The 16,389-nt window shown below is 41.4% G+C and overlaps 1 protein-coding gene across 6 annotated transcripts in view; it reads right to left on the reverse strand.

Annotated features, from left to right (window-relative positions):
* LOC140482362 (von Willebrand factor D and EGF domain-containing protein) overlaps positions 1-16,389 on the reverse strand; it is a 303,821-nt gene that overhangs the window by 213,467 nt on the left and 73,965 nt on the right. For all 6 annotated transcript variants that reach the window (XM_072579721.1, XM_072579723.1, XM_072579720.1 and 3 more), the window contains one exon: positions 2,361-2,426. In XM_072579721.1, the coding sequence (XP_072435822.1) occupies positions 2,361-2,426 (66 nt within the window). The remainder of the gene's footprint in view (positions 1-2,360; positions 2,427-16,389) is intronic.

Genomic DNA, 16,389 nt, shown 5'->3' on the forward strand with positions numbered 1-16,389 from the left:
AGGACTGCAGATGCTGAAGATCAGAGCTGAAACTGTGTTGGTGGAAAAGCGCAGCATCCAAGGAGCAGGAGAATCGACGTTTCAGGCATGAGCAAGGATACTTTCCTTGAAATTCCTGAAGAAGGGCTCATGCCCGAAACGTCAATTCTCCTGCTCCTTGGATGCTGCCTGACCTGCTGCGCTTTTCCAGCAACACATTTTCAGCTCTGATCTCCAGCATCTGCAGTCCTCACTTTCTCCTGGCAGTTAACATGGCCCCATTTTTAAAATTCTTGTACTTGTTTTCAGATGTCTCCCAGGCCTCAGTCCCCTCAACTCTAATCTCCTTCAATCTGATTCATCTCAATGTCTGTCCTTCTCCAAATCAAACCTCTTCAGCGTCCTCAATTGTATTTACTGCACCATTAGCTAATGTGCTTTAGCTATTGTACACCTAGGCACTGAAATTCCCTCCATAAACCTCTCCTACTCTTTTCCACTCTTTCCTCTTTTAGGATGCTCCTTAAAATCTTTGACCAAGCTTTTCGTTTTTGGTTCTAATATCTCCTTTTGTTACTCAGTTTAGAACCATGCATTAACTATATTAGAAGCTCATAAAAGTTCAACTTTTTACCATTGACAATCAGAAGGCAGCACGTAGCTTATCCCCACAATTTCTCCTGACCAAGGAATGTAACTACAAACTGGGTTCAGCACTAATATCTCGCTATTTGAGGGGAGTCTGCATAATTTCCTACTTATTTCCTCAATGCAATTCCCCTCCTCAAAGCTAGTAAATCTTAGAAATAGAAAAATAATTCAATATTTTTCAGTTATTAAAAACTGTTTAGCAAAGAATTTTGATTGTGTGAGATCAACCAAGGCAGTTCCCAGTTAAAACCTTATGTCAGACCGTTAGTACAGTAAATTTCCACCTTTAAATAGGTGGCTGCCATTTGTCAGACATTGTTAAAGTATTCAATACAATTGAAGCTCATTCCATATAACGGATCATTATTTTGTATCTAATCTGTTTTTAAGTAGTGCAGTAAGCAGCATAATGCATAGAAGGACGATAGGTTTCTAAATTTATTTAGTCATAAACTTAGATTTCCTTTTATTCCTCCTGGACTTGGTTAGTAAAGCTCATTCTGAGCTGAAAAATCAATATAAATGAACCCTTACAATAATAGCTGTCTAAAGACAAATGTCCTAATCAAAATCTCCACCCTTTCCTTTTAGCACAAGCACAATACTTCAGGTACTGGAAATGGAATTAGCAAGTACGTCAGCATTTGGGCTGTCGATAATCAGCTAGGTGTACAAAGTGATCCAACTTTATACACTACCAAAACTTTACACTTCCATATTCACTGCTGGCACTGTAATGTTAACAAAAGAAGAAATATGTGAGCCAATTTTACAGGTCATCATGCCTCTGTAGTTCCACTGTATACTGAAGGTAAATGAGCCAACTCTCAGGCTGAGCTAACTAACTAAGAATGCAAAATGGCTCACATGCTGGATGGTTGGCAAAAATGCCTGTTTTCCTCAAAACATTTCCAGCTTCCTTCAATTCAATTTTGCTCACTTTTGAATAAAACATTTCATTTTTAATCAAACTACTTGTTGACATGGATTAGTCTTGAAAAGTCCTTGCTCTAACTGACGAAACCACAAACAAAGACTGCGGTTTGGTGAAACACTGCAAATCTGTAGCATTAACGTGCATTTATCTCTCCACAGGTGTACTGCCAGACCTGCTGAACATTCCCGGAATTTTCCGGTTACATTTTAGATTCCCAGAATACCCATCATTTTGATAGTATAAGAATAAACGTTGATCAGGCCTGATCTTACCACAGGATGGGAATCAACTTGATCATAGAATTGACCAACTTATATGATTGTCTGAGGAATTTAGTAATTAACAGCAATTTTCAAATATTTACTTTGAAGAAACAGATATGATTAACACCACTGTTTTATACAATTTTGAAACACACTTCAAAATGTTTTTGTTTCCACCCAAATCAACTTTAACAACTGGGAAAGAAATCAAGGCTCTACATCTTAGATTTTTCTAACTTGGAGTCTAAAATTCTAGCTGTAAGCATCATCCCCCCGACCGTAATGAAACTGTGTTTACATAACAGTTAGACATTGTCATTTTAAGCAGAATCTTCATCTTGGCAGAACATAATGTGTACAGTACATCATGCATTCCTTCAATTTTTTCTAATGCAGAGTATCATTTACCTACCAAGAGCAGTCTTGACAGATCCCACAGTTGGATTAATCTGATAACTAAAAATTTACATAAAAGATACTATTATTTAGTCAAGAGAGGATGTTAATAAATTCATAAAATTCTTCATTACCTTGACAGGTTCCATCTATTATTACTCCCCCTGGAGCACAGGACAGCAACTTTGCTTCTGCATTAGCTATTCACAATAGGGAGGATAAAGAATGAAGCATTTAGGATGAGCAGCATGAAAAAAAGAGAGAATTATTCTGAATTAGTTCATTTTCAAAACAACAGAGATTAGTTAAGTGACAAAACTTCACGTGTTTAACATGTTTCTTCATCCATCAACAAGTATAATTAATACAAAGATCACTCCAAGTACATTTTAATACAAGGTGAAGAGAGTTCTGTCAAAGTGATATGTCCCCACAGCTGTATGTGAATTTCAGTTTGTCAAAGGATTCTGCAAACTGCAGTTCCTTCTTTTGAAAAAGTGAAAAGCATCCATGGTTGCTACCAGTAAAGAATTTCAATTCTATCCAAAGGCAAAGTGATCTTCCAAGGTTGGCATTGATCTTGGTTGGCATTAAATTCTAATATGATAATGTAGCCTATACCACCTCATAATCTACAAAGTTGTGGTTGTTAAAAACTGGAATGCCTCATTGTCTGAAAATAAAAGATTAAGCTGGTTCAAAACATCTAAGACACATTTGCATTGAAAACTACTTATTACATTGGCCTGAAAGCTATCTTCTGTGATATGTCTTGGGTTAATTCCAAATCAACCAATGCCAATTTGAGTAGCAGCCAGCCCTTTCAATCTGAACTTTTAGAGCTGTGTACTGAAAGGTCTTCTTGATGATTTCAGTCATCAGCCGGTTTGTCAACATGGTATTATAAAAGTTTGCATCACAGAAGGAAGCCACTAAATCTCTACAACTCTTCTATTAAACCAATCCAAAACAAACCTATTCTCTCTCAACCTTCCTATACCTCAAATGTTTATTTAATATCCAGCCTTGCAGTGATCTTCACCTCAGCTACACAAAGGAAATCCTGCATAATATTGTTTACAAATAACTTCCTTTTGATTCTCCTTGTGAACTTGTCATATTATAATACTCTGATAACTGACTGTCTAATTAGTCTTTCCCTATTAACTATACTTAACTAATCAATTATTTTTCTAAAACAACCCACTAAACTTTTCTACCTCTGTGGGAACAGCTATAGTCAGACAGACAGTCATAGCATGGAGACAGACCTTCAGTCCAGATCAGTCCACGCCGACCAAATTTTCCAATCTAAGCTAGTTCCATCTGCCTAAATTTGCCAAATCCCTCCAAATTTTTCCTATTCACAGATTTATCCGAACGTCTTTTGAATGTTGTAACTGTACCTGCATCTACCCCTCCCTTTGGCAGTTCATTCCATTTCCTAACTTCTCTTTTAAAAAAAGTTGCCCTTCATGTCCCTATTAAATTTTTCTCCTCTCACCTTAAAAATATGCCTCCCTGTTTTGAACTACCCCACCTTAGGGAATAGACCCTTGTCATTTATTTTATAAACCTCAATAAAGGTCAACCCTCAAACTCCTACACTCCAGTGAAAAAAGTCCCAGTCTACTTTTTATCTCAAACTCTCCATTCCTGGCAACATCCCAGTAAATCTCTTCTAAACCCTCTCTAATTTAATAATATCCTTCCTGTAACAGGGTGACTGGAACTACTCCAAAAGTGGCCTCACCAATGCCTTGTACAACCTCAACATGACATCCCCACTCCTATGTTCAAAAGACTGTGCAATGAAGACAAGTGTGCTAAATGCCTTCTTAACTATCCTATCTACCTGTGAAGCAAATTTCAGAGAATTATGTACCTGAACCCCTAAGTCTCTCTGTTCTACAACACTACCCATAACTCCATTATTCTATAAGTCCTGCCATTCTTTGATTTAGTGAATAAATCTAACATTTATCCAAATTAAACTCCATCTGCCACTCCTCATTGACCCAATTGATCAAGATCTCTTTTCAATCTTTGATAACCTTCTACACTGTCCACTATCCCACCAATTATGATGACATCTTCAAACTTCCTAAACATGCCTCCTATATTCTCATTGAAATCACATATTCAATGCAAACAAAAGTGGACACAGCACTGATCCCTGTGGAATGGTCACAGGCTTCTCGTCTGAAAAACAACCCTCCACCACAAAGCCAATTTTGTATCCAATTGGCAAGCTCGCCCTGATTCCCATGTGATCTGAAACAAAAACAGAAATTGCTGGAAAAAGCTCCAGCAGGCCCGGCAGCATCTGTGGAGAGAAATCGAAGCCAACATTTCAGGTCCCGTGACCCTTCCTCAGGCTCATGTGATCTACCTTTATTAATTAGTCTATGTGCAGAACCTTGTCAGAAGCTTTACTAAAAGTCCAAGTAAATAATGTCTACTGCTCTCCCCTCAATCCTTTTGGTTATTTCATTTAAAAACTCAATCAAGATAGAGAGACATGATTTTTCTCATACAAATCCAAGAGTATAAATTTAATCTCTGATATTATTCTGGTGAGTTTTGGTGAACAGTGTCATACTATAGAAAATTCTCACCCCAGCACCTCAGTTTTAGCGTTTTGATCTGTATTGTCTCACTGAAGAAGGGCTTATACCCGGAACGTCGATTCTCCTGCTCCTCGGATGCTGCCTGGCCTGCTGCACTTTTCCAGCACCACACTTTTCAACTCACGGACAAGAGTGGCAATGAAAAGTTTTAAAATTCGTTAAAAAAAAGCAATTGCATGCTTGTCATAAAACTTCACAGTTTTTCAATTCTTAGCAAGAGAGGTTTTGATAAACTGGCCACTTGAATGTTATAGCCCTTGAAAGATGATTAACCAGAGGAGAAGATGTCACAGAATGGTTCAATCAGACTGACATGTCTCCCGCCTCTCCCTCCAGCTCATTTGGGTCACTTCAGATTTAAAGACATTGGAACAAAAGAACAGGAGGAGGCCATTTAGCCCTTTGAGCCTGTTCTGTTTTTCAATGAGATTATGACTGATCTGTGACACAACTCCATACCCTCTCGAATTTCCCCTTTATTTCCTAAGAACCTGACCAAACGTTTTTTTCTAAAAATTAACTTTTGGACTTTGGTCTCTGACCAGCAAAAAATAACCACTATCTACATTCTTTATCCTCTTAGTATCTTGAAAACTTATTTTGTTTATTCTTTTGTGGGATATTGATGTCACTAGTTAGGGCAGCACTTACTGTCCACCCATAATTGTCCTTGAACTGAGTGGCTTGCTACACCATTGCAGAGGACAGATCAGTCAAACACATCGCTGTCTGTCTGAAGTTAAAGAAGGACAGGCAAGATGGGAGGACATATTCCTTCCCTGAAGTGAACCAGATTGATTCGCATTAAAAAAATTATTATTATTCACAGTCACCAATACAAATGAGCTTTAAATTCCAGTTTTATTAAGTGAATATATTCCACCAGCTAGCATGATGGGATTTGAACCCATGTACCACAAGCATGGGCTGAAACCCTGGATTAATAGACCAAATGACTACACCACCACGCATCCAAAACCTCATGAAATCTTGTACGTTCCTGTGAATATAATCTAAATTTATATAATCTCTCCTTCTAATTGAACTGTTCCCTGCCAGTTACCATTCTGACAAACTTACATTTTATTCCAAATACCAATGCAACCTCCTGAAAGTATGGCATCCAGAAGTTGTGCTTTACACTTTCTCTCAATAACCATCAGATTAAAGGTTTCTCATTCAAAAGAGAATGCTTCCATTCTCTAGTTAGTGCGAGCACCATTTCTGCGTAGTGCATTGCATATGGGAAGTGTCTACATTTATCAACTGCTTCCAAAGTGACCAGAAGTCCCTCATTCAGAGATGTATTAAATGAATAACTTCACCATCCCATAATTAGTCAGTAAGGAGTAGAGGCAGTCGTTAAGTTGATCTTTTATCACAAAGGTGGAGCTCTCTTTTTAGTTCCTCAATGCAGAGTCAAAATGTTATCACAAAACAACTTCTCACTTAAATTTAAATCCTAACATCCATCATTAATTTTTTCTCTCAGTTTACCACCATAACTGCGGTAAATCCTAAACCTGCAAGTCACACTGTGGATATAAACTATTAGCATACTTGTATGAAATTACTTTGGCCATTATTTTAATGGAAACTCATCTATTTTACGAAAGTATCCTCAAATAAATCCATTCAGCATGTTAACTGAAATCAGTTTGAAGCATATTTCTGGGCTTTATTGGACAAATCTGGAGTTGTCAAAGCATTTGAAAAGATTATGAACAGAATCAGTGTTAGCATGTATGAACCTGCTGTGTGGGTAAAGATGTGGTGTATATTGTAGTTCAAAGCTTGAAACAGCTATTAAAAGAATATTAGCTAAGGTCTTTTTAAAACAAACAGGCTGAAAATTTGGCTGTGCAGGATGGATAGAGCAGATGATATGAATGTTGGTGTTGGGAAGATATTTGCAAAAGTACTGTACAAACAGGGCAAGCTCTGCCTGATAACTTCAGCCAGCATGGAGTCAGATTCTTCCAGATTCCTAGATAATAGCGGAAGGCTGGCATGCCTAAAACATGCACCTGATGGGTGGTTGTGCATCCGTATCAGTATTCACCTGTACATCACCCCAAACAAAGAGGGAAAAGAAACAGAAAAACTCACAAATGAACCGTACTGGTCTGACATATCTTGTATACTTAAAAAATAGAGCTCCAGTATGACCATTACCCTCATTTCCTTGTGTTTCTTTTCTCTCTAGGGACTCCCCTGGAGAGAACTCATATCCTTGCCCTTCAGTGAGCTGATCCACGTGCTATCCTTGATCCATGCAGAGAGTATAGCCCATTTGTGCCTTGTGTCAAACCATGTACAAATCCTGACATTCTAACAGATTCCTTCACATGTGCAGTGCTAGCATCTGAGCTGGTGGGGCTGTAAGTATCAGATCAAGTGCTGAAGAATGCTACATTTGTCCTGTACTGTTGCTCACATTCTTCCTCAGATAGAAGCATGAATGCCTGAAAGCTGAAAATCAGAAATGGGAAGCTCAGCATGAAGCATGTTGTGTGGAAAGGAAAGCAAGAGATGCATGGTCACACCATCTGCAGTTTGCTGACCATGAGGCAGAAGAATGAGGGTGAGCTGGGAGTTAAGAAAAGCAAGGAGTGGTAAATGTATGAAACACGCTGCCCATAGGTTTTGGTGGAGGCAGAGACGATAAGGGCATGCAAGAGGCTTACAGATAAGCACATGAATAAGCATTGGAGGGTTATGGGCCATGGGCAGGCAGAAGAGATTAGTTTAACTTGGTGTCATGTTCAGCACAATGTTGTGGGCGAAAGGCCCTGTTCCTCTGCTGCACTGTTTACTTTAGAATCATAGAGACATGCAGCACGGTAACAGACCTTTCAGTCCAACTCAGCCATGTTGACCAGATATCTGAAATTAATTTAGTCCCATTTGCCAGCACTTGGCCCATATCCCTCTAAACCCTTTTTATTCATATACCCATCCAGATGCCTTTAAAATGTTGTAATTGTGCCGGCCTCTGCCACTCCCTCTGGCAACTCATTCCATACACATATTACCCCCTGTGTGAAAAAGTTGCCACTTGGGCAAATCTTCTCCCTCTCACCCAAAACCTATGCACTATAGTTCTGGAGTCCCCCGCACCAGGGAAAATACCTCATTTATTTACCCTATCCATGCCCCCCTGATCTTATAAACCCCATAAGGTCACCCCTCATCCTCTGAATTTTCGATACTTTCTAGGTACGGTGCTTTCTCTCGGTCCCGAGTATAATCCACAGACAGCTTTTCCAGACACTAAATTACATTTTTAATCAGCTTTGGCTTGCACTCCATTTTAAGACTAAAATGCTTTTTGAAAAAGCTGTCTTACTGAAAAGTTCAATAAAGCCATAAATAATTTGGGATTATGATCATTCACCATATATACTTGAAGACTATGCTCAAAGCTATCACATTTGTACACAGAACTACAAAATGCAAGAATGTGATCTGTTATGTGCAAAAGTGCCTTTGAGTGGGGCGGTGGTGGATTGGATTTACCACACTGGCATACTGCTAGAAGTTTACTTCCCAGTGTAGCACGAATTACTTTCGTTGTGCAATGTACACTTGAATCAGGTGTCATTGCTCAGTGCTTCTTATTGAAGAATGACACAGACCTCCTTGAGAAGCCTTCATGCCATGCAGTTAGGACAGAATAGGGGGCTTTCTTGTTAAGGTGAGCACTCAGGAATACTGTTATGAAATGGTGTTCTCATTCTGCTATTCTCCACAGATTTTCTGCTCATCCATCCTGACATGGAGATTGCCATGGCTGGAGTAGATATGGTGTTGCCCCAAATGTGATGACAATAGGAGAAACTGCAACCTCCAACTGCTGCTGCAGCCTCCAGAGGAAAAGGGAGCAGGAAAGGCTCTCTCAAGGAAGCACAGTAGAATGGTGCAATTCCACATCTACAGTCATCATTTCCTGCAGTTTTCAGAAACAGTGGCAACACCGATTAAGGATGTCTCAGTTCATCATCATTCAACTAGGTCATCTGTCATAGAGATGTACAGCATGGAAACAGATCCTTCGGTCCAACCATCCATGCCGACCAGATATCCCAACCCAATCTAGTCCCACCTGCCAGCACCTGGCCCATATCCTTCCAAACCCCTCCTATTCACATACAATTGCTACATGTAAAAGGCATTTGGATGGGTACCAGCCTCCACCACTTCCTCTGGCAGCTCATTCCACACACGTTCCACCCACTGTGTGAAAAGGTTGCCCCTTAGGTCTCTTTTATATCTTTCCCCTCTCACCCTAAACCTTTTCCCTCTAGTTCTGGACTCCCCAAAGCCAAGGAAAAGACTTTGTCTATTTACCCTATCCATGCCCCTCATAATTTTGTAAACCTCTATAAGGTCATCTCTCATCCTCCGATGCTCCAGGGAAAACAGCCCCAACCTATTCAGCCTCTCCCTATAGCTCAAATTCTCCAACCCTGGCAACATCCTTGTACATCTTTTCTGAACCCTTTCAAGTTTCATAATATCTTTCCAATAGGAAGGAGATCAGAATTGTACGCAATATTCCAAAAGTGGCCTAACCAATGTCCTGTACAGCTGCAATATGATCTCTCAACTCCTGTACTCAATACTCTGACTAATAAACACCAAACACTTTCTTCACTATCCAATCTACCTGCAACTCCACTTTCAAGAAGTTATGAACCTGAACTCTAAGGTCTCATTGTGCAGCAACACTCCCTAGGACCTTACCATTAAGTCTATAAGTCCTGCTAAGATTTGCTTTCCCAAAATGCAGCATCTCGCATTTATCTGAATTAAACTCCATCAGCCACTTCTCTGACCATTGGCCCATCTGGTCAAGATACTGCTGTAATCTGAGGTAACCCTCTTTGCTATCCACTACACCTCCAATTTTGGGGTCATCTGCAAACTTACTAACTGTACCTCTTATGCTCACATCCATATCATTTATGTAAATGACAAAGTAGTGGACCCTGCACCGATCCTTATGGCACTCCACTGGTCACAGGCCTCCAGTCTGAAAAACAATCCTCCACCACCACCCTCTCTCTTCTACCTTTGATCCAGTTCTGTATCCAAATGGCTAGTTTGTTCTGTATCCAAATGGCTAGTTTGCCCTGTATTCCGTGAGATCTAAACTTGCTAATCAATTTCCCATGGCAAACCTTGTCGAAAGCCTAACTGAAATCCATATAGATCATATCTACCACTCTGCCCTCATCAATCCTGTTACTTTTTCAAAAAATTCAATCAAGTTTGTGAGACATGATTTCCCATGCACAAAGCCATGTTGACTATCCCTAATCAGTTCTTGCCTTTCCAAATACATGTACATCCTGTCCCTCAGGATTCCCTCCAACAACTTGCCCACCGACGTCAGGCTCACTGGTCTGTAGTTCCCTGGATTGTCCTTACTGCCCTTCTTAAACAGTGACACCACATTTGCCAACCTCCAGTCTTCCGGCACCTTACCTGTGACTATCGATGATACAAATACCTCAGCAAGAGGTCCAGAAATCACTTCTCTAGCTTCCCACAGAGGTTGAGGGTACACCTGATCAGGTCCTGGGGATTTATCCACCTTTATGCGTTTCAAGACATCCAGCACTTCCTGCTCTGTAATTTGGACATTTTGCAAGGTGTCACCACCTATTTCCCTACAGTCTATATCTTCCATTTGGGTTCTGAAGGGCTACATTAGAGAAGAAAGATAATTAGTTATCCATACTGAATAAAAGTTTGTGCAGGTTAGGATTGAGTTAGCACTGGTGATAATGGGGAGCAGCGCAGCACAGTCCAACAAAGCTCAATAGGTTGCCTGGCAATCAACGTCTCTCCATCTCCACAAAGGTGATCATGCTTTGCTCTAATCAGTTCGAGAATTTTCCATTCTACATAGTCAGGAGCCTTGTGTCTGTCAGCCCCCCATCACCGCTTTTGATGCTCTCAGCTTGGCTGGTCAAATCTCCCAAGATGAGATAAAAGGGCAGGATTGACTACAGTGGAAGTGGCAGGAAGAGCACTTAATGGTGATGGAGGAGCAGGTGTAATGGTGAGCAGTCCCCAGTGTGAGAGTAATAAATACAGCATGCAGAATAGATAGATAATAGTTTGGGAGGATGAGGTCGGTGAAAGCCATTGAGCAAAGATGCTGAATGCAATAGTGACAGCTGTAGTCCTCGTGTCTTGGTGAGCAGTATATGTAATGGCAGAGTGGGAGTGATTTGTGGCCCTGCGCATGTAAGGGACAAAGAGAAGATAGTGGCACTTATCCCTGCAGAGTGCAGCTCAATGACCTTCCTTCTGCACTCCCGTGCCTGACATTTGTCTGTGGGCACAGCACTGACCCAGGCAGCGCTCTCAGTCCAGGCTGTCTGGGTCTGTTGGCATGGCCTCCTTTAATGATCAGCAAGACAAAATACGGCCCCCCTTTCCAGCATCCAAACCACTTATATCTCTAGATTTTTGTTGGTGAAACAGGGTGTCATCTTTCCTTTCTGGGCCATCTCAGTTACAACTGTCAAGCAACACAGGATAAGGACTAGTTTCAGCTTGTAGCAAAAGAGGTGCTCTGAGCTTTAAAGACACCTCCAATAGTGTGAATGCTAGGAGGTCCCAGCTGTACTAGCACATCTGCCTCTCCTGTTGTGTGAATCCAGGCCCCAGGCCATGGCATGCTAGGCACCATGTACATCAATCAACAAATGGCTATCTCGAAATGGGAACTTTTAACTCAGTCTCTCATCTCCTGTCCCCTCCAGCACAAAAGCCTTCATCCTTAGTTGCCCTCGGACTACACCAGTGGTCCTTGTGTGCAGCCCTCACATAATGCCAGAGCCACCAACAGCTCCCTTCCATTAAATTGTTTTGAATAAAAAGAGCAAACACTATCGAAGCTGGCTACACCAATGCACTCGTGTTTGGTGCTCAGCAAGCCACGAACACAGGCTCCACTTGGACCAATGTTACCACCATGTAATAGGGAGGCAACATCAGATTTGTACATTCTGATCTCAAGGGAAACAGGCAGGGATAGGTCATGACCCCTGACCTCGACAGCTAAACACCAGCTGCACATTTTTAGATCAGCGAATGGCAGCATCCATGCTGACAATGGACACAGTACACACAAGCTTGTCAACCTTTCACAGAAGCATAAATAATGACACCATTATCAAGAATGCAGAACCATCAGAACAGAAATCACTCTGCACAGTAAAAGAAGGGGCATGCATCCTGTAACACACCACACATTTTGAAAAGGCAACTGATTCAAATTATTTCTGTTGTCAGCTGCAATACTTCCAAATCATTACCTACTACGCGGAGAAGGAAGAAATCACTTTCAAAAAGCTCCCAAATCAACCCAAAATGAGCATTCAATGCAAATACAGGAGCAATCCTCTCAAGCATTGCCTTAAATGAGTCTTCAAAGTGGAATTCTGATTAGCAGCATGCTGAGATAGGAAGAAGCTAATGCTGACTAAACTGTGAACAATTAAACAAACAAAATATTTCATACTATTGAGAGAAATCAAGCCAAAAGGACCAGAGACAAATTATTAAGGGGATCATAAAACTATCCTGTCTGATCTGAAACAACAATAGACTTTATGTGAACAAACTCAAGATGTTATGGAGTAAACAAGTACCTCAATATTTATCGTACCAGTGCTTCACTGGTGGCCATCAGGTTACAAACACATAGAACAGTTCAAGCAGAGGATGTCATTCAACCCATTATGTCCATGCTGGTTCTCTGCAAGAGCAGCTCAGCCAATTCCACTCTGTTTGCAGCTCTGCACATTGTTTCATTGCATTTGCTAATTCAATTTCTTTTGAAAGCCAGAAGTGAATACGATACATCACACTGTCAGTCAGTAAAATCCACATATGATACACTTGCTGCATATGAAAGCTTTTAATCATCTCATGGTTGATTCTTCAGCCATTTATCTTAGTCTTTGTCCTCTGCCACTTGGCATGTCCTCAAATGGAAACAGTTTCTCTCCATCTACTTTGAATAAACTCTCAATTTTGGGCAGTTTGATCAAATCTCCTCTTAACCGTCTCCTTTCTAAGGAAAGCAACCCCAGTGTCTCCAATACATGCAGTTAATGGAAGTTCTTCATTCCTGCATCCATTCTTATTTCTAATTTCCTGCATCTTCGCCAAAGTCTTCACATCTTTTGCTATACAGCATTGGTCAGAATTGGACACAACACTCCAAGAGAGGCCAAACCAGAGCTATGGAAAGGTTAGCTTCTTTGCTATCGCACACAATTACTCAATTATAAAAAAATCCCACATGCCTTTTTAACAACTTTCTCGACCTGTCACCTATAACAAATTATGCCCATGCCCAGATCCTTCTGTTCACGCATCCATCTTAGAGCTGCACTTCTCTTTGGTTTTCTATTCTTTTCTTTGCTCTTCCAATTAAAATGAATCACCTCACACTTGTCTGGATTAAAATTTATCTGCTACCTGTCTGCCCATTCAATCTTGTTTGCCTATATCCTTGAAGTCCATCACTGCCTTCTTCAGGAGTTCTTACAATTTCTCAAGTTTTGTGTCATCCACAAAGTTTGATATTGTGCATTGCACATCCAAGTCTCGGTCATTAATATCTCTCAAGGTTGCATTGATGTGGTACTGAGAACTCCAATACATTCTTTGTTTCAGTTTGAAAAACAGTTTTCTAAGTTCTAAATGAAAGCATTTCATAGAACTCCTACATTGTGGAAGCAGGATGTTCCACCCATCGAGTCCACACCAACCCTCTGAAGAGCATCCCACTCATCCTATCCATGTAACCCTACATTCCCCATGGGTAATCCATCTAGCCTGCAGATCCCTGGACACAATGGGCAATTTAGCATGGCCAATCCACCTAACCAGCAGATCTTTGGACTGAAAGAGGAAACCAGAGCACACAGAAGAAATCCATGCAGACACAGGGGAAAATGTGCAAACTCCACACAGTTGCCAGAGGGTAGAATCAAACCTGGGTCTCTGGTGCTATGAAGCATCAGTGCTATTTATTGCGATAAAATGCCCAATATAATAACAATGCTCCAAGTTTCAAACAAACATGCTTTCAAGAAGTTCAGGCATACTCACACAAGTTACAAAAAGGAAGGGTAGATCCCATAAGGCCATAAGACCACCACTGCAAAAAATACGGAGGTATGGCATTGAGGGTGAGTTGGAGGTTTGGATTAGGAATTGGCTGGCTGGAAGAAGACAGAGGGTAGTAGTTGATGGTAAAGGCTCATCTTGGAGTGCAGTTACTAGCGGTGTTCCACAAGGATCTGTTTTGGGACCATTGCTGTTTGTCATTTTTATAAATGACCTGGAGGAGGGGCTAGAAGGTTGGGTGAGCAAGTTTGCGGATGATACGAAAGTCGGTGGAGTTGTTGACAGTGAGGAAGGATGTGTCAGGTTACAGCGGGATATAGATAAGCTGCGGAGCTGGGCAGAAAGGTGGCATATGGAGTTCAATGTGGGTAAGTGTGAGGTGATTCACTTTGGTATGAGTAACAAAAAGATGGGGTACTGGGCTAATGGACGGATACTTGGTAGTGTGGATGAGCAGAGGGATCTTGGTGTCCATGTACACAGATCTCTGAAAGTTGCCACCCAGGCAAATAGTGCGGTGAAGAAGGCACATGGCGTACTGGCTTTTATTGGTAGAGGAATTGAGTTCCGGAGTCCTGAGGTCATGTTGCAGTTGTATAAGACTCTGGTGCGGCCGCATCTGGAGTATTGTGTGCAGTTTTGGTCGCCATACTATAGGAAGGATGTGGAGGCACTGGAACGGGTGCAGAAGAGGTTTACCAGGATGTTGTCTGGTATGGTAGGAAGATCGTATGAGGAAAGGCTGAGGCACTTGGGGCTGTTTTCATTGGAGAAAAGAAGGTTTAGGCGTGACTTGATAGAGGTGTACAAGATGATTAGGGGTTTAGATAGGGTTGACCATGAGAACCTTTTTCCACATATAGAGTCAGCTATTACGAGGGGGCATAGCTTTAAATTAAGGGGTGGTAGGTATAGGTCAGATGTTGGGGTAGATTCTTTACTCAGCAAGTTGTGAGTTCATGGAATGCCCTGCCAGTAGCAGTGGTGGACTCTCCCTCTTTATGGGCATTTAAACGGGCATTGGATAGGCATATGGAGGATAGTGGGCTAGTGTAGGTTAGGTGGGCTTGGATCGGCGCAACACCAAGGGCCAAAGGGCCTGTACTGCGCTGTATTTTTCTATGTTCTATGTTCTATATGAAATAGGAGCAGGAGTAGGCCATAATTCAAAAGTGTCATGGCTGATCTGACATTCCTTACACCCATGATCCTACGTTTCCCCATAACCCACGATTATTCTGCTGAAGGAGTTCCAATGCCTTACAACCTTCAGGAGAAGAAATTCTCCTTACCTCAGTCTTAAGTTGGCATTTCTTTATTCTGAGACTATGCCGTCTGGTCCTAGACTCACCCATGAGGGGAAACATCCTCTTAGCATTGACCCTGTCAATTCCCTTAAGAATCTGATATGTTTCATACAGATCACCTCTCATTCTTCGAAACTCTGAGTACTATCCCAATCTGATTACCCTTTGCTCATAGCAATCCTTCCATATGAGGGATCATCCTACTGAACCTTCTCTGAACTGCCTCCAATTCAATGATATTTTTCCTTAAGTAAGGGGAACAAAGCTCTCAGTGCTCCACATGTGGTCTCACCAGCACCTTGTACACAGTTGCAATAAGACTTCCCTACTCTTATTTCAAGGGGGTTGATATAACGGTCTACATTTCATTATTCTTCCTAATTATCTGTTGCACCAGTGTGCTAGCCTTCTGTGTTTCTAGCACAAATACCCAAAACCCTTTTGTGTTGCAGCTTTTCTCCATTTAAATAGAATCCTTATACTGTGAAAGCAGGCCATTTGGCCCATCAAGTCCACACTGACCCTCTAAAGAGCATCCCGCCCAGACCTACCCCATCCCTGTAACCCTGCATTCCCCATGGCTAACCTGCTTAGCCTGCACATCCCTGAGCACCACAGGGTAATGTAGCATAACCAATCCACCTAACCTGCACACCTTTGATCTGTGGGAGGAAACTGGAGCACCGGAAGGAAACCTACAGAGAACGTGGAAAATCTGCAAAGTCCACACAGGTAGTTGCCCAAGGGTGGAATCGAATGCAGATCCTTGCCACAGCGAGGCAGTGTTAATCACTGAGTCACCCATAATAATATTCTGTTCTTTTGTTCTCCCTTCCAAAATGAGCAACTTCACACTTTCTCACACTATACTCCATTTGCCAACATTTTGCTGACTTACTTAACCTATCAATATCTCACTGTAATCTGATGCATTCCTCTCCATCTTTTGTTGTGCCTTTCCACCTTTTATTGTGTCATCTGCAAATGTGACCAAAGTACACTCACTTCCTTCCTGCAAGTCATTAATCTATATTGTAAATATTTGTGGACCCAACACTGATCCCTTT

The sequence above is a fragment of the Chiloscyllium punctatum genome, chromosome 10 (assembly GCF_047496795.1).
Source record: "Chiloscyllium punctatum isolate Juve2018m chromosome 10, sChiPun1.3, whole genome shotgun sequence".
NCBI classification, from domain to species: domain Eukaryota; kingdom Metazoa; phylum Chordata; class Chondrichthyes; order Orectolobiformes; family Hemiscylliidae; genus Chiloscyllium; species Chiloscyllium punctatum.